This window comes from Beta vulgaris, chromosome 9, assembly GCF_026745355.1.
Source record: "Beta vulgaris subsp. vulgaris cultivar EL10 chromosome 9, EL10.2, whole genome shotgun sequence".
NCBI classification, from domain to species: Eukaryota; Viridiplantae; Streptophyta; class Magnoliopsida; order Caryophyllales; family Amaranthaceae; genus Beta; species Beta vulgaris.
In genome coordinates this window covers 6926583-6953385 of record NC_079210.1, presented here as the reverse complement: position 1 = coordinate 6953385, position 26803 = coordinate 6926583, and the positions used below count along the sequence as shown (strand labels likewise).

The 26803-nt window shown below is 35.0% G+C and overlaps 3 protein-coding genes across 4 annotated transcripts; all 3 read right to left on the bottom strand.

Annotated features, from left to right (window-relative positions):
• Positions 1 to 37: 37 nt before the first annotated feature.
• Positions 38 to 14632, bottom strand: LOC104902972 (hypothetical protein). 2 transcript variants are annotated; one of them, XM_010690933.4, is made up of 18 exons: positions 14194 to 14632; positions 12993 to 13655; positions 12701 to 12844; positions 12457 to 12582; positions 9302 to 9389; positions 8543 to 8636; positions 6075 to 6168; positions 5904 to 5958; positions 5704 to 5795; positions 4640 to 4810; positions 4200 to 4256; positions 4038 to 4121; positions 2631 to 2715; positions 1917 to 1978; positions 1748 to 1822; positions 1513 to 1617; positions 531 to 672; positions 38 to 434 (listed from the first exon to the last, which is right to left on the bottom strand). In XM_010690933.4, exons 2-18 carry the CDS (start codon positions 13632 to 13634, stop codon positions 361 to 363), a joined length of 2190 nt encoding a protein of 729 aa, XP_010689235.2. In that variant the 5' UTR covers positions 13635 to 13655; positions 14194 to 14632; the 3' UTR covers positions 38 to 360. The 2 variants fall into 2 exon arrangements, with proteins under 2 accessions (XP_010689235.2, XP_010689236.2); XM_010690934.4 differs by lacking the exon at positions 14194 to 14632 and adding an exon at positions 13952 to 14100.
• A 5413-nt stretch (positions 14633 to 20045) lies between these two features.
• Positions 20046 to 21407, bottom strand: LOC125493812 (uncharacterized). The gene is made up of 2 exons (XM_048637335.1): positions 21221 to 21407; positions 20046 to 21100 (listed from the first exon to the last, which is right to left on the bottom strand). Exons 1-2 carry the CDS (start codon positions 21405 to 21407, stop codon positions 20046 to 20048), a joined length of 1242 nt encoding a protein of 413 aa, XP_048493292.1.
• Positions 21408 to 21430: 23 nt separating this feature from the next.
• LOC125493813 (uncharacterized) lies at positions 21431 to 22522 on the bottom strand. The gene has a single exon (XM_048637336.1). It carries the CDS (start codon positions 22520 to 22522, stop codon positions 21431 to 21433), a length of 1092 nt encoding a protein of 363 aa, XP_048493293.1.
• Between the last annotated feature and the right edge of the window lie 4281 nt (positions 22523 to 26803).

Here is a 26803-nt window from a genome sequence, read left to right as displayed (position 1 = left end):
TTGTACTACTAGCCAGTTTCTCGAACCACATACATCATAACTTTGAAAGAAATAGTATTGCAAAAGGCCAACATGTTTATAAAACATCAATACAAATAAATGAATAATTGGAGTTTTTAATGGATGACAAAAACACTAATGATCCATGGACTTTATCACAGTAAAAGTATAATTGTGATGTCCATCTTCATCCATACGGTGTGTTCTTCCTCGTATAAACTACATTACCATGACAATGGCTATGTACTCCCCCTCCCAACTTCATCATATGAGAAGGCATTTACCTTTGAGCTATTATCTACACTATACCTACATAGAGTATACATATTTTCTACAGTGCTTTACGAAGGAATTCGAGTATCATATCATCGTTTCAAACTTATCAAGCTTCTTCACTCTTTGCATGGACCTGATAAGCAATGTCAAGAAAACACCTGCAACACGAAATTCAAAGATTTACTACCTTTTGTGATAAGCATGCATTAAAGAACTTTACTGAATAAAAGTTTGCAGAAAATTCTGGAATTGACCTGCGCCTACAAATGAACCATTAGCGACCATTTCACTTCCTTGGCTGCTGAAGGTGACCCCCAGGTTCAGCAGGGTACCACCCAGAACTGTGTACATGGTTGCCATTTGCAATATTGTCGCCTTCCGAGCCGCTCTTTCAGACTATAAAGATGCAAGTTTAAGGTTTTACCCAGCAAGGAATTTGGGAGCAGAAATTAGTGCCTCAATTTGCATATGTAAAAGCATATACCCTTTAAAAGAAAAAAGAAAAAGATGCAGTTGCCTCCTCTCCAATTTTCGATTAAACACTGAATCAGTTATAAGCATGATGCATATTGAGATGCCTGATTTTCTAAAACAATAATTCCTGTTGTTCATCCAGATTTCCAAGTCATTCCCTGTCATTCTTAATGACATAGTGCAACGGAATTGTATGTGTCAAAAATTTCCTTCTGCATAGAACGAGTGTGCCATGAATGGATGAATCCACGACACAACTTATGCATTGCCTATCCGACATCTCCCTAGACAATAGCCCTGATGTTGTCGACTATTCAGCACAGATAAATAATTCATGAGGTCCTATAACAAGTCCATGTGACATATTGACGCTTATGGCATGCAGCATCCTATCTATGATCAACTGCTACCAGCTAGTGAGAAGCACAGTTAAGTCAGGATTGCATCTCCATACTGTGGCGTTCACACCAAGGGATCTGGAATGGTATACGGTGCAACTTTCCTCCATGACCTCTATGGCTTGACTTTAAGTAGAAGGGACATCTTACTTCTTCCCCTCTTTACTCACACTAGATGAGCCACACATAAGAAGAAAAAAGGCAACTTACACCCACCCGCCTCCGCTCAAAAAATAAAGAGAAGAAAAGAACTACTATATAGTATATGTCTACTGGATGTTCACAATCCGAATATCATGTCTCAAATCCACATTCATACTGCATGATATTTTTAGAGCTGTAGGGTAATTCCAAGTAAAGTTACCTCAAGAACCCGTACTCGCAGCTTTAAGTCTCCTGTTTCGAGTTGCTTAACAAACTCTTCTATGCGCTGGACTCGGTACGGCATAGATACAGTGTAGTCTCTGGCCTGCAGATATGAGAAAAAATAGAGTGGATAGAGAAAAATGCATTAGAAGCTCAACTGACGGGTCTTCCAAACAGTTATATACTATTAGATGGAAATTTATAACTCCTGAGCAGGGTTAAAGGTAAGCTACATCTTCAGCTTGTTTCCTTATCTCCCGCACAAGCTGAACTCCAGTACGTCGCCCTTCTTTAAGATCGAGGAGCTCCTGCAATAAGTATGAATCTTTAGATTTACTGCTTAAAACATATATGACGATAGTAAATGAAGATATTATGTTTCCATTAATCCACTACACATACTTGTGCATAAGGTGCAGCAATCTTCACAAAGGAGAAGTTTGGGTCAACAAATTTGCCAACACCTATAGAAAAAAGGGAAAATTGTCAAGTTTGTTCATAGATTGCATACATAAGCTTTTTCCAGCAAACGAACTTGCTCAATAAAATTCCTGGGATCTGGAAAAATAAAGGTAAATAAATGTCCCTCAATACAATTGTGGGATCTGAGAAAAATTATGTGCCTATTGTTAGAATAGGTAAGAATCCGTAAAAGCTTATGGTGTCTGTTTCTTAGTTTGATATCCCCCATACTAACTGGAACCAAAAATCCTTCATCCTCAAATAGGAATGTTTCCAGTTAGCATGCAATATCTTTTTTGTTTTCTGGTGGCCAGTTAGTAATGCACATGGGGAAAGCAACGATCTCAATTCTGCCTGGTAGAGAACTTATATGCACTTTGATCATAATTTTTGTATCTAAATCCCTACTTTAAATAGGATCGAAACGGTGAAATATTCGAAGGTCACATAACGATTTCATCATAATAAAAGTCAACTAGCAAACTCTTGCATGATGGCAGTTTGATTTCGTACATCATTAACTCGACATGGCCACAGTTGAAGTTCATTACAATGTACAAGGAGATTAATTTTCCTTAATTTAAAAAATTCAAATTCCACACTTATGAGTGTATGTGCCAGTGTTATGACAGGAGAAAGTCAGCATAGGACTACCTTCAAGAGTTGAAAATGCTCTAATGACAAAGGTAAAGGTCGATGGAAAGCGAAAGGGCTGATCCTGGGCAATGGCAAATAAATCCTGGAAAGTTTGCAAATCATGGAACATAGAAGAGATCAGCCGAAAGAAATTGTTCAAGTTGTCAAAAATAAGAACATCACATACAATACATAGTGTGGCGTTCAGTAAACATGAATCATCGGAGAGTTCCGTGCATTTCTGTAAGCTAATCAGTTCCATTAATAACAGAAGCTTTACCAAGGCATGTAATTCCATATTTGTCAAAACAGAGATCTCGCAAATGGAAGACTGGGATTGCACACGGGAGATAAGAGATAGTACTGATTGAATTTGAAAACAAAGTCAGCACAATAATCTTTACATCCATGATGTATGGTTTACAAATCACAATCTAATCTCTGCATACTAATTTAAATTTCCTTCATAATTGTCTAGTACAATCATGTTTGCAGCATGGGCATGTCTTTTCTAACGATTAGTCTAAAAACACTTACTAACATCTCAATGCACTTGTCATCTGAATAGAACATACCAGAGCAGAACACATGAATTTGTAGCAACATTAAAATTATTAAATATTCTAAAGTTAGTTTCTTAATTACTTTGGGAGAATTTCCCTCTAAAATCTAGAGACTATGGTGCATCCAAATGGTAAAGGCATTCCTCCTTGTCCTTCCCCACACGTACTGAATACCAATAAAACATTGTCATTTATCAAGAACAACACCAGATAGCTGATACTTTATTCCTCATCTTTCTACAACTTTAAGGCAGCGTTCTTTTTACCATAAAAAAAGAATTTCAGGTCTAATAAGCCCTAGTAAGTTCATCTAATTAATCAAAAGCAAGTTCAGATGAGGGCTTAAAGGTTCAGATAAGTTCTGGTCACATCAATTCAGAGGTCTTTAGGTCAATAGAATATAGCCTAGGCCTGAAAATCAAAATTTAGATATTTACATATATAACAGCCATCATGAATGCATGAGGCAGGTAGGTAAATCCCAATAGTAAGGAACCCCCCCTTCCCTTTCCCCTGTACTCAAAACCTATGAAGCTACATCAGCAATGAGAACTGATAGTCCAAGACATGTTACTTTATTTTGCAAGTTTAAGCATTTACTTGTTCTTTTCACCTTAGATATAGTTCCGGGTCTAATAAGTCTGAATAAGAACTAGTAATTTCAATTCACAACTAAAGTCATGTTCAGGTAAACGCTACAAGGTTCAGATAAGGTCAGATTAGTCAAAGGTTTTTATTTAAAAAGAACATAGCCTAAGCCTCCTAATTCATAGAAGTACATAATGGTAATCATTATTGCATGAAGCAGTCCAGCTAATCAACGGATAGTATGAGGCATATACTCATAGTCTCATACTCATACCTCGCCAATTGCAGCCAAAGTTTGCTGCTGATCTGGTGTTTGACTCAACAAATTGTCTAAGAAGTATTGTACTGATCTCTTCACCTGTAAGGCCATTGAGAATTTGTTCAGTTAAAAGTAGAAGAGAAACAGAAAGCGTTTGTATTTGCTTAATCTTCATACCGCTGAGAGATCTCCTGTAGGCTGAAGTGCTCCAAGATCAATGAGATTTTTCATCACCTGAGTGAATGAAGTTCATAAGAAATCATGAATAGAATTTCTCGTGAAACTGAAGACAAAGTACAAAAAAACTGCGAATTCTATTAAAGCCATCAACAGATATCTTTCATCTATTCAAAAAAGAACTGAGGAGCTTATTAAGCATATACTCTTGGTACTATATGACAATTTACTAGATTAGAAGATTAGAGTTATCAACTTCCAACATGAGCTAAACCTTTCCACAAAAGCTACACCTTATCCAGGAGAAAGTAGCTTAAGAACTCAATGATGGGATGCTACCAAATCATGTATTCCCATGCCCGGTCAGCTTCTGAAACTGTATGTACTGTTGCTAATTGCCAAAACCTGTTAAAGAAAAGCAACAAAATGCATAACAATACCTTTGTTGCGTCTTTCTCATAAACAGCATAAAACAAATCCAGCAATCTCTCTCGCGTAAAAGTTTTAATTTCTCCCATCATTCCAAAATCATAATAGATGATTGCTTCATCCTTATCAATAGCAAGATTTCCAGGATGAGGGTCAGCATGGAAGAAGCCTGTTTTCAGTATCTGCAAGGATCCAAATAGGAGAAAAGAAATTAGTGCAACAAAAATCGTGTGCCCCTCATTCAAATTAGATTTTAAAGAATTATACATATTGTATAGTCAGATTGCCTGATCTTCTCCAGTTTTAATTTGGCAGGAAATGTCGATGCATTTTTCTGATACTAGAACAGGAAAGCTGACAAGCTTATCAATGAAAACTACAGCTGGTTTTTTTTCCTGACTATACCTATTGAGGCCCTATTATTTTCAACTGATTTAAATTAAAGTGAAGTGATATTATGACTTATAATAAAAAGAAATGACATTTTCTTACCAAATCTAACTTTTACTCATGCAAACCGATTCTTGTTGATTGAAACTGATTATGTATGATTCTCTAGTCTTTTATACCCACACCGAAGTACAAAATTCCTCAATTAACCTGATTTTTATTGATCAAAACTGATTTTTGCCATAAGTGGTTTCTATAAGTTGAAGCAGGTAGGGCTGCCTATCTCAAACAAAAGTCTCAAATTTTTGGAAGACTATCAAACCTGAGTAGGCAAGTAATCGAAAATTTAACTATAATTGAAAAATATTCTTGTAACAATTTCCAGAGAAGGATCAATAGTCTCAAACGAAGTTGGTTAATTTAACAGATACGAGGAAAAATTAAAGAACGGAGGCTGGAGTGATTAACAAGAACACTATCAAACCCTTGTCATTGAGAGTTGAGATTTTTCTATGATACCTATAGTGAAACCATATATTAAGACAGGTGATCACAGAAGCATCAACAAAGTATCCTATTATATCGCAGTGGCATTTTGACTCTTTCGCAGGTTATAATTCATGTACAGGCCTCCCAAAGAAGCCATGAGCATCCTGAAAGTTCAAGATTATCAAGCATATGGTACCTGAATTAAGTATGCTTCAATAGCACGTGACGCGATTTGAGGACGATTATAGCCACGCGCATCCAACTTATCCAACCTATTTATTTTAATACCTGTTTGATAGATAATCAATGTAATGGGATAAACACTCATCAAAAGCTTCTTACAGAACTAATTCATTGTAGTTCAACTCAGTACATAAATAGTATATAGCATCGTACCTGGAACATATTCCAAGGTCAATACCTTTAAGGCAGTGTAATCCCAGTGGACCACCTGCAGCAAGAGAAGGCAATTGCCATGATGTTTTATTAGACTACTTAGCAATGAAGGTCAAAAACAGATGTAGAGAATAACTAAAAAATAGAAAAGACCAACAGAAGGAAACTCACAGGGACTCGAACCCATTTGACATTTCGAAAATCCCGGCGGAATCGATCAGCATTTTTACCTTCGTTGATGTAATCTATTTCTTTGTACAGAACTCTGCAGCTCAATTTGAATGCACGAATTTCAAAGGTTATTTGAGTTTCAATGAAACTAATGCAAAAGCATGCAATGGCTTACAATCTAACGCAAAGATTAAATGCTGACTGAAGAAAAGAGGATAAAATGCCATCCAAGGACCTGAATACTATTTTTCATCTTAGAACAAAAATCCAAATAGTGTCAGGTACATTAGTAACTGACTAAGTGGTGGCTTACTGTAAGTGTTCGCCCATTAAGAATATATGGTTGTCAAAAAAGAAAAAGAAACACTTACGTTTTCCAAAATAGTCACATTTGGACGAAAGCTCTGACATGAAACACATGTCCTTTAAGCTGCCAGCTATAAGGAATTTTTCATCACATTACTGCTAAGAACTGATATAAGGGGGAGGAGTACTTTAGGAAGTAGTTGTATAAGTTAGTAATTAGTGGCTTGGAGAATAAGTTAGTTAAGATAGAAACTCCTTAAATAGAGGAAATTTGAGAAGGGAAGACATGAGAAATATTGCTAAGAGTTTTGGTTAGCTACTGGAGAGATTCAAGCCTCTCAAAAGCTTGGTATTATCTTATTATTTACATTTCTATTAATCAAAATTTCCATTTTCAGCTCTTAATCACCTTCACTAATTGTCCCAGCTGAGTCGACTCATAGCAGTTACAATCAACGGCGACCGAGATAGCACCAAACAAATAACTGAACTCTTCAAAAATATCAGGGTAGATTGAAACATTATTTGAGAAAAGTCAAGCTTAGTCCCAAACCTGGGGTGCTGAGTTCCCAAGCAAATTAGACAGTTTTCCATACAGCCAAAGGGAGGTTAAAGGGGGAGGACATTCTAGTGCCTGACAATACCCAGAACAAGTTTTTCATGAGTTAGTGGGCAAATCAGGAGTGTGAGGATTCTGCATTGTTGCCTGATAAATATATTCTGTAAACATGACAATTATCTTGTTAGTTGTTACAGTGGCAATATCCTCTGTTGTCTGTAAAGTGATGCACTAGCCAGACTAATCTCCTCAGAAGTCAGCCCCTGAGTACATTTCCTTGAGCATTGTTAGCTTAACTATTATTCTGAGCCAAATCTGTCTATCCCCCCCCCCCCCCCCCCCCAAAATTCTTAACTGACCTTTCTGTATAGATCGACTCGACAATGTGGTGGTCCAGATAAGAGAGAACCAGTTTTCAATTATGTTATTATGATCTATATTGTCGCTCCAAAAGAATTCTGCTTCTTTAATTCAATTCTATTTAAACTATGCCATGTGATGAAAGTAAAAAGGGCAGATGACGAGCCAAGTGTGACCTCGAGGAGCGCGCTCAAGAAACACGAACTGACTTAGGGAAACTTATACATAGTGATTCTGGTGCCTATTACTGAAGATAAAAAAGTTCAATTGCAATTTCATAAGGAGCTGCTGATAGGTTGGAGCAGGAACGGGGTCCATATAGAATCATTTTCACTATGATGGGAATCAGTGTCGGGAAGAGTCCATGGAAAGTGGAGGGAAAAGTAATGGCTCCAAAGTCCAACCCCACATTTCTATACTCATGGAGATGGTGAATTTAGAAAGGTAGGGAAGGAATTTAAACCCATTATCACATACAAACCTCTTCCCTAAGTTCCCATCAGTGCACCAATCACATGGGGTTTCCACCAAGCACTGTTGGGAAATCTTTAGCCAATGGTCGGCAGCATCCATGGCCAGTGGTGACAGGCTCAAGATTTACCACTATCAGCCAAGATGAACTTTATAGATCCCGACTTATAAGAGATTGGCAGGAGAAAGAAAACTAATCCCCCCAGCAAGTCAGAAACCAACTGAGGATCTCAGACTGCCACTCCCATATTTCTGTTACACATGGGTTCCCCCAGGCTAGACATGCATTAAGTTAAAGGCAAAGGGGTGTTGTTGTAAGCTGAATTGAATAAGATACTATAGGTGTACAGTGTGTACTCCCTCTGACCTTTGCCATTATAAGAGAAACTAACTGTTTTGTCCATTAAGTAGTCAAATTATAGTTCCCCAAGAATAATTGGTTTAATGGGAAGTATTTTTTCCCATAAAATTTAATATACCTCAGATTTAATTTTTTAGTTTCATATGTTCATATATATATGACAAATGAATCAAAATTGACATTCTTGATCATTTCATTAGAAAAGGCGTCATAACACCCAAATGCCAGCAAATTATACAAATTCTACTACTCATCTTGTAGTATCAAAAATTAAAAGGTAGAACTGAAAGCAGAAAGAACATTACATATTCCCCTAAAAGAAAATAACAAGAAACAATCAACTTAAAGAAAGAAACATCAGTGGATATCATAAACAGCAAAAAGGAAAGAACAATACGGTTTAAAACTTACGTCGCACATTCTTCATATATACCAATCCAATCCCTAGTTGGACCCCCTAGAGATTCACTATTCTGGAAAAATTCTGCTATCAGCTTCAAATTTTCTGAGTTCAAAGAAACAACTTGAGTAAACTGTTATATACACAAAAAATGTAGAAGTTTAATACATACAACATTTGTTGTGTATCAACCAATAATTCAAGTACAATTTCGTCATATATCATTATATCTTGAAAAAGATTAGCAGTTATGATGTAGCATCATGGAGCGTAACTGGTTGTCATAAATTTATATTTGTATACTATAGTTTCCTTTCTTTACTTTATTTGTACATTTTTGAAAATCTATATCTAAAGCCTTGAGTCGAATTTCCTCAAAAAAAAAAAAAACACTTTATACAAAAACTTGAAAGATTCTTAAAAACAATCATTTATTTTGGAACCTAACAATATGAATTTTTACTCCTCTTCTACTTTTGTGCATGCATTGCATGTACTTCTTAGCTTGTCTATTGAGCTCCATCACATAAATCTCATCATCACGAAACACAAAGCCTGTGAGTTGCAAAAGAGAGCAAGAGATAAATCGGCAGACACTAGTGAGAGCCTTGTCATAACTCATACTAGCTAAGTGAGAGGGGAGCTAGATGGAAAAGTTATAGTTCTTGATTCAGTTCAATTCCGAAGGAAAGAACAAGTACTTCATTAATCTCTAAGGAAGTTTGTAATACATTTTTCGAAACGGAAACCAAAAGTCAAGCATCACTTACGCAAATCAATATCAAAAAGCCTCTTCAAGCCAGGCCTTTGAACTTTTACGACTACTTTCTCCCCGTTATGCAAGATAGCTCGATGAACCTACAACAAACACTTACAAGGTTAAAAGTCACTCAAATGATTATTTTTTATGCAGCACAAACCAACCTACACAAGTCAGAGACTCTAAAGTATCCTTGCATCATTCTAATCATATTGTATTCTTTTGCATTATATCCAGTATATGGAAGGCTATGATGCAAGAAAGCTTCTAGGCAATAATCATTGTTAGAAAGGATTATGAATTTCTTGATTATCTCCTGTATATTTGGTAGTCTAGGATTAGTTTCCTTATTGGTTGTATTGATGTACATTGACTGTTATGGAATGGCAAGGAAAATCAATTCTTGACTACCAAATATACAGGAGATAATGAAGGATTCATAATCCTTGAGTTATGTACAGAATAAGGAATACACGCTAAGGTATTACATTATTCTAACAATCACAAGTCTAGTGATTCCTATATTAAAAATAACTTTGAGTAGCGCAAAAATTTTCAGATTCTTTTTTTTTTGCATATCTTCTTCATCACTTAAAGATTTTCCCATTCACATTTTGTTAAGTTATTAAGAGTTCTGTTTCCATTCAAATAAAAAGTTGTGTTGAGTTGATATGTAGTTTTGTCTTTTTGTATGTGGGGTAACAGAAGAAGTAGAGACAGGTAAAAGGCACGTAGATACCATCTCATTTCCCTGAAAGAAAGCTCAATGGGTGGATCTTCTTTCTCTATTCAATCCACGGGAAAGAAATGGAACAATCTTTTAGGGACAAACTAAAAAGGAAAGTGGGGCAATCTTTTAAGATGGAGAGAGTATTTAGAAAATATTCAAAACTCGAGTATCATGTATCAGCTCAAACTGATATGGGACCGCTTGCAACACAAAATTGCATAAATTCGAAATAGATCATCCTTTGATAGATGAAGAAATATTAAATCATCCAGATATTTTTTCAAAAAATAGTATAGTGGCGGTCTATCTTGGAGTAGTTCAACAGGAGGCCACCCCATCATCTTCCCCTCACAAAATCATTAAGATTAATGGCTTGTTTTGTCCATGTTAAAAAAACCATCACATCAGGAATGAATTGCTAAGTGAAATATAACTTCAATATCCTAAAGTATAAAGGATCCATGTCTATCTTATAAGAAGTTTTGCATCTTTAGTGCTTCACAGTTGCCTTTTTCCATCTAGAATTTCAAAAAACCCTAGCCTCCTCCTCTCCCTTCTCTCCTCTTCCTCCTAAGAAAACTCTAATCCTTTTCTTCTAGTCCAGGGCTGTCATCATCCTTTGATGGTGGTAAGACCCCAATCTTCTTTTTTCTTCTAGTTTTTATTGCTTTTGTTATTAATAATCCTCCATTCTCTCTCTTTTTGAGAGTTTTCTACCTAATTTTTGGGTTCTCTCCTTTCATGGGAGTTTGAAGTTTGGTTTTATTCTCTTCTTAGGCGGAAGTTTAAAAAATGGTATGGGAAATCTGTTCCTATCGGTTGAAGTTCAAGACCATCAACATAAAGGTATTGAAAATTCGGATGCGGTCAACATGGTTAAATCAATAATTTTCTTCCCCAAACTATGCCAGAATGATAGACTTCCCCATCAATAGTTGTTTGATTCAACATAAATAAGGGGGTTGCGCTATATTGCTCGGTCTGGTTCATTGTAGTTTCTCCGAAGACGAATTTGATTTGATCTTGTCTGGTTATTTTGTTTTTCTTTGATATTTATTGTAGATGCCGTTTGGCCTTCAATTAATGAAATTTCCCTTTCAAAAAAAATAGTTGTCTTTTCCATCTAAGGAAAGTCGTGATACAGGAAGAATAATATGCATGTCATCAGCATTAAGATTTTGATGACTAGTTTCCTAATTTCCTATACCTATTCTAGAAAGATGAAGGTGTATAGATCCACAGGGCTAGCTACTTCATCATTGTGCTATGTGAGCTATGATCCTTATAGATCCACAGAAATGAAATTGTTTCTGTGATGCATGATAGTAACATCATATACATTGGGGTTAATAACTGAACTGGTGAGAATAAATGAAGAGGCAATTTTATTCAGAAAGGGATGGAAGTATGATGCAACTGCAAAACAGCTTAAAGGAGAGAGACCTGGTCCTTGATGGAGAGTAGGACAAGACGAAAATATGCCTTGTAATGGATGAGGCAAGGAACCTAATAAAAATGATAAGGGGTAGGCAGCATCAGGGTAGGTAATTTTGTCAATGGAAGAGTCCTGCATAAAGGAGATGAAAGAATATTAGCCTAATCTACCCATCAAGAATGTTATGCTCTGGTTCATGAAATGGCAGCAGAAGAAGCAGAAGACTGCTTTTGTTTTCAGAGATTTCTTGCAGTTTCTGGAATATCTGAAGGTTCCGGATTGAGGTATTACAGAAGCAAATATCATCGTTCCTGATATCCTTGTTACAGCAGTACTGTCTTTGTTTTTGCATAATTAGGGAAGTTCCTAGATCTCAAGTTCCTCCGGCCAATGAATGGCAGTTCATGCCAGGGGTTGTCTCTTTGCCTTAATTTATGTATTGCCAGAAGAAAATAAATTGTGAACTATAAATAACAGTATTTTACAATGTTGTCAAGCTAGCTACTTACTCGGAGTCTCCGATTCCATATTGCCTCAAGTACTCTTATCAGTTATCACATCCTCAAAACTCTGATGTGTATGAACACTTCAACACTTCATTTTGCGAAAGTTGGGGGGGGGGGGGGGGGGCATTGGAAAAGACTCACAAAAATCTCCCGAACCCATGTCTGATTCATATACTGGAGTAAGAGTAGGATATCATGCTAGTTGAATTTAAGTTCAGTCAAGTGGTGGAAACAGATTATCGACTAATCTTGACTTGTTAGGAGTATTTATGTGCACATATATTCGACAAAAATCCCCAGAGACTGAAGATAGCCATAAATGAATTCGTTTGCTTTCACTGACATGCCAGGAAAAATAATATATCAATCTATTACCCATTAGAGATAGGCCTTCCTAGGAATAAACATACTGGGTTCATTAATGACCGTGATTTTAATAGAAGTAGTATTACCACCGTAATTAATAGACAAAAAAAAAGACACAAAGTGAATACCTGACCAAGACTAGCAGCAGCAATTGGCTGGTCTTCAAATTCCTTAAAGAGAATGTCAACAGGGGCTCCAAGCTCGGCAGCAATGAACTCTCTTGCTTTCTTTGATGAAAACGCAGGGACTCTATCCTGAATTCCATGAATAAAGTTCGTAATTAGCTAATTGTAAATTGTATTGCTAAAATTTTTTGGGTCCTTCACATATGAATTAAACAAACAATAATGTTGCAAATCCACATCTTTCTACCTGCAACTTGGCAAGCTCATCCACGTACTCTCGAGGAAATAGATCAGATCTTGTAGATGATAGTTGCCCCACTTTAATAAAAGTAGGACCAAGCTGCAGCACACGTTCCCTCAGCCATGCAGCAGTTTTTTTCCTTCTTTTCTTCTGCACATACAGTAATGGAACGTCGTAAAATGAAACTTAACTATTTACAAACAATAGTACTGGAGAACATGATCCCAACATGATGGAAGCAATATGTATAAGAAAGAACTAAAAGAGTAGATTGACAGTAAAGCAACATGAAACTTACTTGCTTCTCTTCATCCAATCCACCTATGTATGCCCATTTTGAATTCTCGAGTAAAACACGTATACGAAGAGAAAGAACGAATGACCAGACATCGATAGACCTTTGGACAGAATTGTAGTTGTCATTCGCCCAACTAAACCCTGCATCACTTGGCATTACCCTTGGCTCCTCTAGAGGAGGAAGTCCTGGATCAACTAGAACTTTTGACCTCTGAACCAAGGAGGAAGCAGCTTCTCTCTTAACTATGCTCACTCCATTAATCTGCTTGCTTGATCCGTTGATGCCCTTGCTTGCTCCATTGATGCCCTTGCTTGCTCCATTAATATTCTGCTTGATACCATTCACTGATTTAGCTTTGTTAGTAGATGAATTCCTTGAATTTTTCAGCACTTCATTAGTTGGCAACATTGTGACTGGCCGATTATTGCTTTCCAAGTCTGCTGGCTCCTTGGTTTGTCGCATCACCACCTGAAAACTCAAGCCTTTGCGAAATGCCGGTAGATTACTGACAGACCTCTCAAACTTGTGAAATCTTCTCCCAGAGATTGAGCATGAAGCACTAAAGTCATCAACTGATGTTCTTTGTTGACATAACTCCATATTGCGGCAACAAGAGCTCTGTGAAGCTAGTATGGCCGCCATTTAAACAAGATCTGAGGAAAACTGATCAAATACAAACTGTGTTACAACTAATTTTGGAAGACTGGCAAGTAACAGAAATAAAGTAACCACAGCACCAAATTCAGATGTAAACACACAATCATAAAAGAGAGACAAAAAAAGTTATTAAATAGCAGAACGACAAAACATGATCAAATGGACAATCAAAATACTCATGAACTCTTCTCTCATGATGACATTAAGAATCACATAATCATTGTAATGCATAAATTGATCATAGTCTAACTTGAACAGACAGCGAAATTCGAAACAAAAAGAGCCATCAATCAAAAACCTACCAAGCTTAAAATTTCCCACCAGCACAATTAAACATTAGTACATGCTGAAAAACATTTTACAATACATGTACAATAAAAATCATTCAAATTGCTTAAACACACTAGTTGAAATTTCATACACAAAGTAACCCCACTACCTAAATACAATCCATAATCAACTTCAATTAAACACATGACGTGCAAGAAACATATACCAACATGACATTTTATTGAATTTACAGTAAAACACAAAAATTTCTTACCTTTCAGAATGACCCAGTATCAAAACAACACGCAACCGTCAATTCCTTCAAAAACCCAGAAAACTTATTAATCAAAAAAAGTCAAAATCAACTTGATTTTAAACTTTCATACTCAATTTGACGATTCAAAACAGGAAAATTCAGGTGGGTATCTAAATATACAGAGGAAATAGAAAGAAATTGAGAGTAGGTAATAGTAGTTAAGTTTATAGCCAACAAATTTCCAATTTTTTTTAGTGAAATTTGGATTTTAATTTTCCTTTTCTTTCAGGTTGATTTCTCAAAATAAAAATAAAAATAAAAAAAGGGGGGGAGAATCCAAAAATGAAAGAAGAAAAAAAGAAGAAATTGGGATAGTTTTCATATGCTTTACGCATAAAAGAGTGCCATTCAGTTTAATGGATGCAATTGCATTTCGTGTACTGTTGATTGTTGAATGGTTGGTCCCATAAACAAATTTTGGTGCTGAAAAATGACTGGCCATTTAGTTAGTTACTCTGTTACTGTCACTGTTTCAGACTTGAGAGACTAAAAATGTTGACGTGTCCTTTGCTGTTACCTCTAACCTCGTCACCAACGGACGTGAAAGATGCAGAAGAGCTAGTACTAGTAGTAACTCAACTTATAACATAAATTTATTGTTGTTTATTTGAACTTTTTTATTTTTTTTTCAAGGTGAAGATTATGGACCATAAAAGAGTCTCTAATACTCCCTCCGTTTCATTTTAATCTACACACTTACACTTTTTACGCATGCCAATGTAAAAGTTTGAGGACATATATCTTTAGCTTTGTATTTGTAAAAATTATAAAAAGTACATATTAATAAAATACATGTTATGATGAATCTAACAAGATCCCACATGACTATATTTTCATCCGCGTATAAATCACAAATGATGGTCAAAGTGAAATTTGTGAATAGTGTAAATTGTCAAAGTGTGTAGATTAAAATGAAACGGAGAGAGTATGAGAAAATACATCTCTATCTCTATATCTATCTCCTCAATTTTTGCTGTCTACACTCTTCACTCAAAATACCTCTAATAACCAAATAAAATTATTAATTGCATTGTGTCATTCTTTCTTAAAAGGAAAAAAAAATAAAGGAGGGCTGGCAAAAACTGACCCAACCTGATAACCCGACCTAAAACTGACCTGAAAATTTCGGGTTTGGGTTGAGATTTTCGACTTGAAAAAAAATGGATCGACCCAACCTGGCCTGAAAATATAATGGGTCAGGTTCTGGTTGACCTTGTGAACCTGAAAATAACCCGAAATGACCTGATTTAAATATCTCTATTACATAAGGGAAGGGGGGAGCAACGGTGTCCTCTTTTGAACTGACTATTTTACCCCCCTTTTCTAAATTACAAAAGAAATCTCAATACCAAAGTGGGGTCAAACAAAGCTACCGGATTTTAATTTTCAACAATCACTCAAAAATCACTTATATGAGGAAACTTTACAAATCACTCATAGAATTGAGAAAATCACGTTGTAAAAATCACGCAAACCACTCAAATGATCAGGAAACTTTAAAAAAATAAAAATTAACTTACAAATTAAAACTAATATACTAGGACGTCAATACATATAAAAACATTCACAAAATTCACTTATAAATCACTGTTCTTAATAACCATTCACAATTACATACTCACAAAAATTACCTATAAACACAAATTTGAGAAAAACATAAGATTTTGACAGTGATATCACACATTCGTCCATCGACGATTTGCGAACTTTCAAATAGGTACATAATTCTTTTAATCTTCAAAGTTATTTCACATTAATCAACTGTTATGTAGTTGAAAAAATGGAGATAATAGCAATTAGTTGAAAAGGGATTTTATATAATTGGACTTAAATTTGATTCATTTTCATATAAAATCAGAAGATGTGTATAAAATTTGATTCATTTATGACACTGATGAAAAAGTTACAAATTTAGGGTCTGTTCTCTTCGGCATAAAACAGCTGAACTAAACTGAACTGAAGTGATCTGAACTGAACTTGAACTGAACTGAACTAATCTGAACTGAACTGAATTGAACTGAACTGAACTGAAATGAATAGTGATATGTGAGAGTAAAAGTATTGTCAAGAGTTGAACTGAACTGAACTGGTCTGAACTGGTCTGAACTGAACTGAACTGGTCTGAACTGAACTGATCTGAACTGAACTAAATTGAATTGAACTGAACCGATCTGAACTGAACTGAACTGAACTGAACTGAATTGAACTGAACTGAACTGAAAATAAGTTGGGGAGAACAGGCCCTTAGTTATTTTTTTTAAATTCCAAAATAAAATTTTTGCCCAAAACTTTTGCAGAATATCCATGTTTAGAAATAAATTTTGAAAAACAAAACAATATCAAACCTTTTTGCGAACAACTTTTGCAAAAATCCATCTTTAGAAAAAAAAAATTACATTAATTTGCAAAAACCATTTCATGCAAAATCAGATTGTGTATGAAAAATTTAAAATTTCATTTCACCTATAATTGAAACTCAAAGTGTTCAAATTTAGAAAAGGAGAAAAATTAAAAATGACCATTTCATGCGAAATCAGATTGTGTATGAAAAATTTAAAATTCATTTCGAATATAATTGAAACTCAAAGTGTGAACATTTAGAAAAAGGAGAAAAAATTTAAATGAGGAAAATTCTTAAATATCAATTTGTAAAATCAGAATTTAGAAGTTAGACAAGGAAAAAAAAACTGAAATTGTATTATACTTTTCGGTTATAATTTTGGGATCATAGAGAAATTATTGAAATCCATATCAAAAACTATTATAAATTACAAAAATGAATAAAACCAAAAAAAAAAAGAACATGACGATATTTAGTAAAGAACATCATACTGATTATAAAAGAACATGCGCATATAAGACTTGAGAAACAAAAAACTATTCAAAATCACAAAAATGAATAACAACATAAAAAGAACATGGAAAAATCTTATTCACAAAATGGAGGTGAACTTAAATACTATATATCTAAATTTATAAAAGAACATGCGCATATAAGATTTTAATTGGTGAGCTTTTTCAGTTTGTTTACTACTTAGTATTAGGCCTAAAAATATCATCGTACGCATCGCGTGCACAAAAGGCTAGTATATATTATGTTATGTTAGCCCTTAGCCGATTAGGTTATAATATTGGACCAAGCCCAACTCACTTCAACCTGAAAATTCCAACTTTAAATGTTTAAACTTAAACATGTTACATGTACATTACCTTTCTGAATTAGGTTGGCAGTTTTTTTATCATTGGATATTTAGATTTTTATTTCAGGTCATTTTGGGTTGGTTTCGGGTCAACCGGAAAAATATAAGGTCTGGTTTGGGTTGAAGTTTTCAACCTGAAATATAAATCAGGTCGGTTTTGGGTCAAGGGTAAGTGACCTGAATTATAAATCAGGTAAACCTGAAACTGACCCAACCCGACCTGATTGCTAGCCCTAATCCCTACAACTGCAAAACAGTTATATCTTACATATGCACCAGTTTAAACAGGAAATAGAACAATATTACTTGAATGTCAGTTAAATTAAAAACTTCGACAAAATCACTTATACAAGATGTCACGCATGCATCGCGTGCAACATATACTAGTTATGCTATAAGGCAACACATGGGGACACCAAAAAATAGAAAAGAAAAACAAAGGTTAACCACCTCCCTTAATTAAACAAAATTACATAAGGCAACACATGAGGACACCAAAATATAAAAAAAGGAAAAAACAAAGATTAACCACCTACTTTAATTAAACAAATAAAAACAAGAAAATCATGTCTATCTCTATTATATATGAAGACTTTTATATTATTTTGCACGCATTGCGTGCATATAAGACTAATTATATATAGACAACACATGTAGGACATCAAAAATTAGAAAAAGGATGGTTAACTATTTGCTTAAATTAAATAAAACAAAACTAAGATAAATGTATCTCTATTATATATGAAATTTTTTATATATTTTCGCACGCATAGCGTGCATATAAGACTAGCTATATAAGATTTAAACCCGTGACTTCAAGCTTATATACCCAAAATCTAACCATCAAATCAAATGATATTTAATGTTGTTGAACCCTAGTTTTGATGATGACAAAGAAATAAAGATGCAAACTAAGTAGTGAACTAATGAGTTATTTAAGTGTATGATGTTTAAGGTATCAATGAAAGGAACTGGGAGAATACGAAGTCAAGGAAGAAGTCAAGAGAGGATTTCAAAGGCTAAGTAAAGAAGTTTCTAAGTTGATACTGGAGCAAGCATTGGATCAAGAAGAATAGAAGCTAGGCGTTTTATTTTCTAGTTCCAATGTAAAGGAACAAAGAAAGAATGGTAAGGAACAGTGGCAGCCTTATTTGAGAATGAGAGGTTGTTCCTTTGTAAGGAACAAACTAAGTGGCACTAAATTGATATGTAAAGAACTTAGTTAATAAAAGGAACTAGACTTAGGCGTGCAACATATAACGGTTAAAAATATATTTGAGTAAGTCATGCCTAAATTATAGGAAATTAGTTTATATCTAAATGATAAAATCAGTTTTAAAAAGAAAATCTGTTTAAGAAAAAGATTTTATTTTTCGGAAAAATTAAGAAAATAAATATCCGGTTTTCAGAAAGAATTTGTTTGAAAGATATTATTTTCTTAAAGATTAAAAATTCAGTTTTAAAAATAAAAATTGTTTTTATAAAACTGATTTTCGGATAAAGCTCAAGGAACTCCTATTGCTTAGGAGTAGTGGCTAAAATATATCCACGTTCATTTATAGTTCATGGGATCATGGGACATGATGTGAAACGTGTTCCTTAGGGGAAGGAACATCATGGGTTAATGGACTAAACATTTACTCTAGTTTTAATCCCACGTTCTTCATGATTAACACTATAAATAATGAAGTTTAGATAAGTTCCAAAGTGTGTCTGACTGAGTAATTAAGTGAGTTTAACTAATTAAATGTCAGTGCCTTCATTCTCTCATAATAGCAATTTGTTCTTTGCCTTCTTACTCTAATTCCACTAAGCTTATTTCGATCAATTGTATTTTGGTTTTTGGGTAAGGGAACTTTGAGTGAAGTTCTGTAAGAGAGAGGCTTTTAGTGAAGCTTGTATGTGTGAGAAAACTTCGAGTGAAGTTGAGAGTAACTGCTGTTAAGGGAACAGTGGCTCAGGAACTTGAGTTTAGGAACTCAAGGTGTGGCTCGAGTTAGAATTAGGTTGTAACAAAGTTGTTTGGCCTAATTAGTGAAAGTGTTGAGTTTAAAATCCCTAGTGGTCGAAGTTGTTTCTTCTTGTTGGGCCCAAGAAGTTTTTCCTCGTAAAAATCTCTTGTGTTCCTCTAGCTTGTTTATTTGTTTAAGTTTTAATTTCCGCAAAAAGTTACGTTTATTTCTACACCTACAATTCACCCCCCCCCCCTCTTGTAGTGTTCCTAGGGAAATAACAAATGTTATCATATTAAAGTATAATACTAATATATAACATATAATTACCTGATATACCTCGTACATAAAAATTAGTTTATTTGTCCAAAGTTCAAATGTGTGGGGTGTAATTGCGTAATGCCCGCAGGCAAACGGAAAATGAGGGGAGTATCACATAATGACATAACTGGCGGGAGGAGGAAATTATCTGGCATGTATTCTTCAATAATTGAGTAAACGCAAACAGGGGCGGATCCAGGATTTCAATAATGGTGGGGCACCAAAATAATCAACCTAATATTGTGCAAAAATTCAAAAAAGATCCATAATACATAAATTGCCCATAAAAAATTATTTTTATTTAAATCACAATGTAACTATTTTTCTATGTAAACTATTACAATTGTTCTCGCCGAGTCTTCATATTTTGGAATTGAGCTACAATATCATCGAGTCTTACTTTCAGAAATAAGTCTTTCTCTATATAAGTAACCAAACAATCATTGAGTAATTGATCTCCCATAGTACTACGCAATTTACTTTTTATTGTGTTCATTCCTGAAAATACCCTTTCGACACTTGCTGTCGCCACAGGAAGGAGCAACACTAACTTTAGAAGCAGATATACTCTTGAATGTGTTTCATGTTTTCCTGTCTCAACAAGTTTCATGGAAAGCTCGATAAGGTTCTTCAACATTGAAAATCTCCCATCGCTTCGAATGTCAACAATGAAATTTTGAAGTGAATCTTCCATAAAAGAAAGTTCAACAGTTGAAAATTCAGTAGGATAAAATTCTGCTAGTCGTGTCAACTTTGCTATGTCAAATGCGGAAAACTGGTTCGCGGGATTGAAAGAAGACATACAAACAAGTAATTCTTTGCTTACCTCATTGAACCTATTTTCAAGTTCTTGTAACTGTAGATCAATGACACTTAGAAAAACTTCAACTCGAAAATGATGAAGATTTGTCACTTGTGATCTATTTCCATGAAACTTCCTTCTGTCAGGGAGAACATACTTTTCCTCCATATCAGGAGTCTCAATGCCATATTTAATCGCAAACAAAGTGACTTTGCTCATGTGAATATCCCATCCATCATTTCTCAAGTTCTGCAAATTGATCTTAGTCACGTCAACCATTTTCATTGCGTTCACTATATCTTGATCACTTCTTTGTAAAGCTAGGTTCAACTCATTTGTAATCGCAAATATACTCTTCATCAAATGTGCCACAAAAATAAAATCAAATGACATCAGCAAGTGTGTAAGTGACTCAGCTCGATTCCGGTCAACACTATCAGAAACATCTCCAATGGCATCAAGTGACTCAAGAATTGTTGGGTATAAATTAAGCACATTCAAAATTGTTTTAAAATGAGAACCCCAACGAGTATCACCAGGTCTACTCAGACTAAGCTCTTGATTTAAGCCACTTCCAGATTCAAGTTCACCTAAAGATAATGCTGCTACCACACGTTCAGCTTATTTTTTTCGAAGAAATTCTTTCCGTTTAGGTGAACCACCCACAAAATTCAATAAAGGTGCAAGCACATCAATAAAGAGCCACCCACAATCAGCATTTTTCTTTGCGACGGCAACAAGTGTCAATTGAAGTTGGTGAGTAAAACAATGAACACAATGTGCAGATGGAGATTCATTTAGAATTAAAGTTTTAAGGCCATTAATTGCACCTTGCATATTACTAGCACCGTCGTAACCTTGGCCTCGAACTCTAGAAAAACTGAGAGAATGCTCCATTAGAAGTGACTCAATTGCCTCTTTCAGTGCAGTGTCAAAGATGTGGTATTGGCAACATGTACAACACCGAGAAAGCGCTCCATAACCTCACCTCTTTTATTAACATATCGCAGACATAGAGCCAATTGTTCTTTATCAGATATATCCGCAGACTCATCAGCAAGAATAGTAAAAAAATCACCATCAAGTTCTTTCATAATTGCTTTAGTTGTCTCAGTTGCACAAGCATTAATAATATCCTTCTGAATTGAAGGAGATGTCATTTGGCAGTTACCGGGTGCATTATCTAAAACAACTTTAGCAACATCTTCTTTTTCTGAGGCAAGAAATTTCAAAAGTTCAACAAAGTTACCTCTATTAGAAGAAGTTTCATTTTCCTTATGTCCACGAGCAGGCAAACCTTGAAGTAAAAGCCACTTCAAACATTTAATAGAAGCTTTTAATCGCTCTCGATATTTAATCTTGTTCTCCTCTGATTGGTCAGCAAAGAGAGATGGAAGGTTAGCCTTTTGATTTTCAAAATCTATTAGAGCTCTCACAGCCTTATTATGAGCACTCATATGCCCTCCAATATGTTTTTCGTATGCATCTGTTTTGTTCCAAGATCTGAATCCCTCATTAATAAATGCATCTCCACCAGGTGCGTTTGCTTCCTTGAACAAATAGCAAGGAAAACAAAAAGCTGCATCTTTTTCAACACTATACTCAAGCCATGATTTATACGTGTCAAACCAATTTTTGTTAAATCGACGATTTTTTTGCCCAAAAGGTCTGAAAGGGAACTCATGATTTTTAGGCTGACAAGGTTTTCTTGCCACATAAACCCTCCGAACGTTATCTTGGTCATCTGGAGGGAAATCAACAATTCTTTTTCTTTTCCCCGGATCTTGAGGAAGATTGGTAACATCTACTTCAGTCAATCTTTGTTGTTCATTCGGGGCTTGAGTCTCATGATTTTGTGGATCATTATTAGTTTCTTGAGTCGATGGGTTATTAATTGATGGAGAAAGATTTGCTTGAGATCGATTGGAATTTGGCGTAGAGGGATTTCCAGAGTTCGTGTTATTTCTTTTCGAAAAGAAACTAGTAATATCTCTTTGATCTTTTCTCTTCATTCTGAAATTTATTTTATAACTTAAATAAGATTATAATTTATCAACAACCTTTAATAACAACGAGACAATAATATAAAATCAAAATCATACAATTAAATCAATATAGTTCATATGTAGTTACTATTTAACGATTATCAATGATTATAATTTGAAATTCCTACCTATTTAGTTAATTAATTTTGTAACATTAAATATTTGATATATATTTTGCAAAACAAGCAATCACACATTGATATTCAAATAAAAAAATTAAACAATTTCGTGTAATTCAATTAAGAAAGCAAGTAATAAAATTGACCTAAATAAGTAATACTTGTGGAAATTCGAAAAAAAGAGGAAAAGAGTAAGACATACTTGTGAAATTGGCCTAAAAGTAATCACAATTCACAAAGCAGTTAATTCAATTGACAACTTGTACTATAGACTGTGGGGCCGGGCACTCGGGCAGTGGGCTGTGGGTCGCGTCAGACTCAGAGTTCAGGCTGTTCAGAATTCAGCGAGCAACACCGAGACACGCGTCAGCATCTCGTCAATGGTCAGGCACGTCAGCCGTCAGTCGTCAGCGTTGGAAATTGTCTGTCTATTGTCTATTGGACTATTGGAGTTGGAACGTCAGAATTTTTTGTTATTTTGTAGGTTTACTTTTTCAGAGTAGGTTGTAGGTTAAAATAATATTCTGAAGGGAGAAGGATTTATGAAACCGAGTAGGAATAGCAAACAGTACACGCTAGACTCTACAACCGTTTTTTTTTTTTACGGTTTTTTTTTTTTTTGACTATTTTTTTTAAAAAATAATGGGGAGGCACGTGCCACCCAGGACCCCATGTGGGTCCGCCCCTGGCAACACCGAGACACGCGTCAGCGTCTCGTCAATGGTCAGGCACGTCAGCCGTCAGTCGTCAGCGTTGGAAATTGTCTGTCTATTGTCTATTGGACTATTGGAGTTGGAACGTCAGAATTTTTTGTTATTTTGTAGGTTTACTTTTTCAGAGTAGGTTGTACGTTAAAATAATATTCTGAAGGGAGAAGGATTTATGAAACCGAGTAGGAATAGCAAACAGTACACGCTAGACTCTACAGCCGTTTTTTTTTTTTACGTTTTTTTTTAACTTTTTTTTTTTACTATATTTTTTAAAAAATAATGGGGAGGCACGTGCCACCCAGGACCCCAAGTGGGTCCGCCCCTGAACGCAAAACACATGCAAATTTTTAGGCGTCTTCTCTACATGTCATTATGTTCTGACAGTGGTACACTACAAAGACTACAGTAGTACTAGCTTATGGCATACGCAATTTATAGTTAGTTGTGGAGATGGAGGAATGATTCTGAGGGGTGTTGGGCAAGGCAGTTTTTTCGCTTGCCTTGGTTGCCGTGGATTCCTTGACTGCGGTGGTTGGCGTCTCTGATTTGTTTTTTTTTTTTGCTACTGTCCATAAATGCTACAGCACAATGTTGTGGGTTGGTGCAATAGATTTTTTATGGTGGTAATTGAAGATTTCTGGTGTGAATTGGGGTTTTTTTGGTGAGGATTCCGGCGGTGGTGAGAGATAATGTAGAGAGAGAATTTGATAGAGTGAGATAAATGGTAGAGAGAGAAAGTGGTGAATGAAATATGGAGGTTGAGTGTGAAAAGTTGAAATATGATGATCAATGGTATATGGGGCGACGTGATTTGCAGTTGACATCAAATCAGTTATTAATCGATGAATAGTAACGGTCAAATCAGTTTCTTTTCCAAAGTTTTCCATGTACATTACACAACTGAGACCATGTTCATTTTTGTTCATTGCTTTACAAGAAGCCTGCGTTTTGTTCTTTTTTTGGTGCGTTTTGTTCTTTTTTTGGTGCGTTTTGGGCAAGGTGTAGGTTCCTCTACCTACACCTCGGTGTATAATCTACTAATTGTATGGCATACTCCATTATTAGTTTTCTTTAATTAAACGTGGGGGTGTGGTTTCATATGCAATGTGCACAAGTCAAGTTGGATTATTATTCTGTACTAGTATTCCCTTTTATGACATATTAACACCAGTGGTAAATGATAAATGGTAAATGGTCAATGATCTAGTGTTTGGTTTGCATTTCACAACCTTAAGGTTGTGGAATCAAACTCCATTAGAGGCCCTTTGGGGGTGTTTTAGATTTTCTCTTACCATTTCCCCCTACTCCTAAGGAGCCTTGCCTGCAAACCGGGCCGAGTTGACCTGTGTAAGGTTCCGGTCCGATTAAGGCGCCTTCTTCTTACCTACAAAAAAAATGGTTAATGGTACATTGGTAATTGCTCCATGATGATAAGTATACTATGGAGTATAGGAGAAGACTGAAGGGAGAAAACGTATAAGATTTTGCACAATTGTGAAAACTTAATCTTAGCTTACATAAACTTTACGAAGTTGCAATCAAATTAAATCGGTGACTTTTCAAAGTAGAATAAATGCAAAATAAATAGATTTCTTCGCAGGGGCGGATTTATTTGATAAAGTGTAGGGTCAAACGACCTCGCTTGGACTTAAAAAAAATATATATAATCAACTAAATTTGGGGGAAAAAAAAGAAAAATAAAACATGAAACTTTAAAGTTACAGCACGTCAGTATCCTTGGCAGTTGGCAATACTAGTCTAATAGGAGTAGTAGTTGGAAAAGTAATAAAAACCTCTAAAAAAGGTAAATTAGAAAACCAATAAAAGCACCACTTTTATCCTGCCAATCGGCAGCTTTTTTTGACAATTTTCAACAAAAAAAAAAGAAGCAATTCCTCTCGAGTAGAAATACCCCAAGTTTCCAAAAAGCAATTGCTCTTTTCAAAAAAAAAAAAAATTCTCTACTTGACTACTCTCATATGTCACATCATGTTAACCTTCACAAGTCACAAGACTCAGACTCACATAAGCCATCTCAATAAAATAGAGCAAATCATAGTTTACCATTATACAATTACAGTTAACAATGATTTGGGCTTTTTGAAAAAGGCGCGACTCCGCAACTCGCGAATTTTGAACTTTGAGGACAACAATTATTCCAACTCCCAACAATTCCAGCATACGACGAATTCGACAAGATAAAAGGTAAAAGAAAATATTGTTTATTTTTTCTTCTATAGTCTAAATCAATAATGAAGTATGATTATAATATAGAATTATTTAACTATCATTCTAAACATAATAAATACATTACACTTTCAATAAATTTTGATACTTTTTTTTATGTTGCGAGTATTTATAGTAATAAAGTATTGTCAATCATTGAAATTTTAGGTTGTTATACAAATTTAGATTTTCTTTTAGTTGTTTACCATAATTGTTAATGTAGATGTCAAAACGTCACTAGAATACATTATTTAATTATTTCAATCAAACAACCCAACTGAAGAAGAAACAAATCAAGATGTAGAGATAGAAAGTGAAGATGGGAATGATGCAAGTAGATTATGACACATATTTGAACAACCATCTAAGTATAAACGTGTTGATTTAATTGTTTACCATAATTTTTATTAGGTTGTTTTAAGTTTTAATCAATTGATATTTTTTTAGTTATGTACATTTAGTTATTTTTCAGTCTAAATTAAAATTTTAACTTTTGATTTTTGCCTTGAACCCACTCGATATGGATTCTAGACCCGCCACTGTTTCTTCGTTGCGAGACATATGAATAGGCTAAGTTGTTTCAACTCTTTATTGCACTATATATGAATGCATCTATATTCACAAGTTGCCAAGCATAATTTTCTTTTAATAAGATAATAAAAATCTAACATTAAGAGACACTGCACTTGAGGAAAATTCCTAATGCGTTGGTTACAACGATAGAAGAAAGTGAATAGTTATTACAAGGAACGGCAATAAAAGATGAAGTAACTAAATGACCAACATTAGTAATCCAATTGCCTGCTCGATTTGCTTCTTGGAAGATATGGGTGAGCTGCCAACTATCAAACTTATTTAAAAGAAGTTTGATATCATTCATAATATTAGTTATTTGCCATGGAGGAGGCAAAGATATTTGATTGCGTTGATGACAAAAAAGGTCATCGCCTTCGATTATGATATTTTTAATTTTATGTTGGATGGCAAGGAGTAAGCCTTGTTGTAGAGCGAAAGCTTTGGCGATGAATGATAAAATAGAAACAAGGTTGAAAGCGTGAGCACAAATGAGACCACTACAGTGACTGCGAATGATTATTCCTATTACGGCTCAAAAATCTCTATCATATCTATCAAAGTTGAGTTTAAAAGAGTTGATAGAAGGTGGCCCCAAGCAATTAAGATTGTGGCTAATA

What these genes read in the sequence shown, in the direction of transcription:
- LOC104902972 (XM_010690933.4), bottom strand. Translation starts at nt 13,634, where the DNA reads ATGGCGGCCATACTAGCTTCACAGAGCTCTTGTTGCCGCAATATGGAG. An exon ending in GATTGGATGAAGAGAAGCAA is followed by an intron (nt 12,845 to 12,992) that starts GTAAGTTTCATG and finishes CTGTATGTGCAG; the next exon opens with AAGAAAAGAAGGAAAAAAAC. An exon ending in TGCGAGTACGGGTTCTTGAG is followed by an intron (nt 673 to 1,512) that starts GTAACTTTACTT and finishes GCATCTTTATAG; the next exon opens with TCTGAAAGAGCGGCTCGGAA.
- LOC125493813 (XM_048637336.1), bottom strand. Translation starts at nt 22,522, where the DNA reads ATGAAGAGAAAAGATCAAAGAGATATTACTAGTTTCTTTTCGAAAAGA.
- LOC125493812 (XM_048637335.1), bottom strand. Translation starts at nt 21,407, where the DNA reads ATGGAGCATTCTCTCAGTTTTTCTAGAGTTCGAGGCCAAGGTTACGAC. An exon ending in CGCAAAGAAAAATGCTGATT is followed by an intron (nt 21,101 to 21,220) that starts GTGGGTGGCTCT and finishes CATTATCTTTAG; the next exon opens with GTGAACTTGAATCTGGAAGT.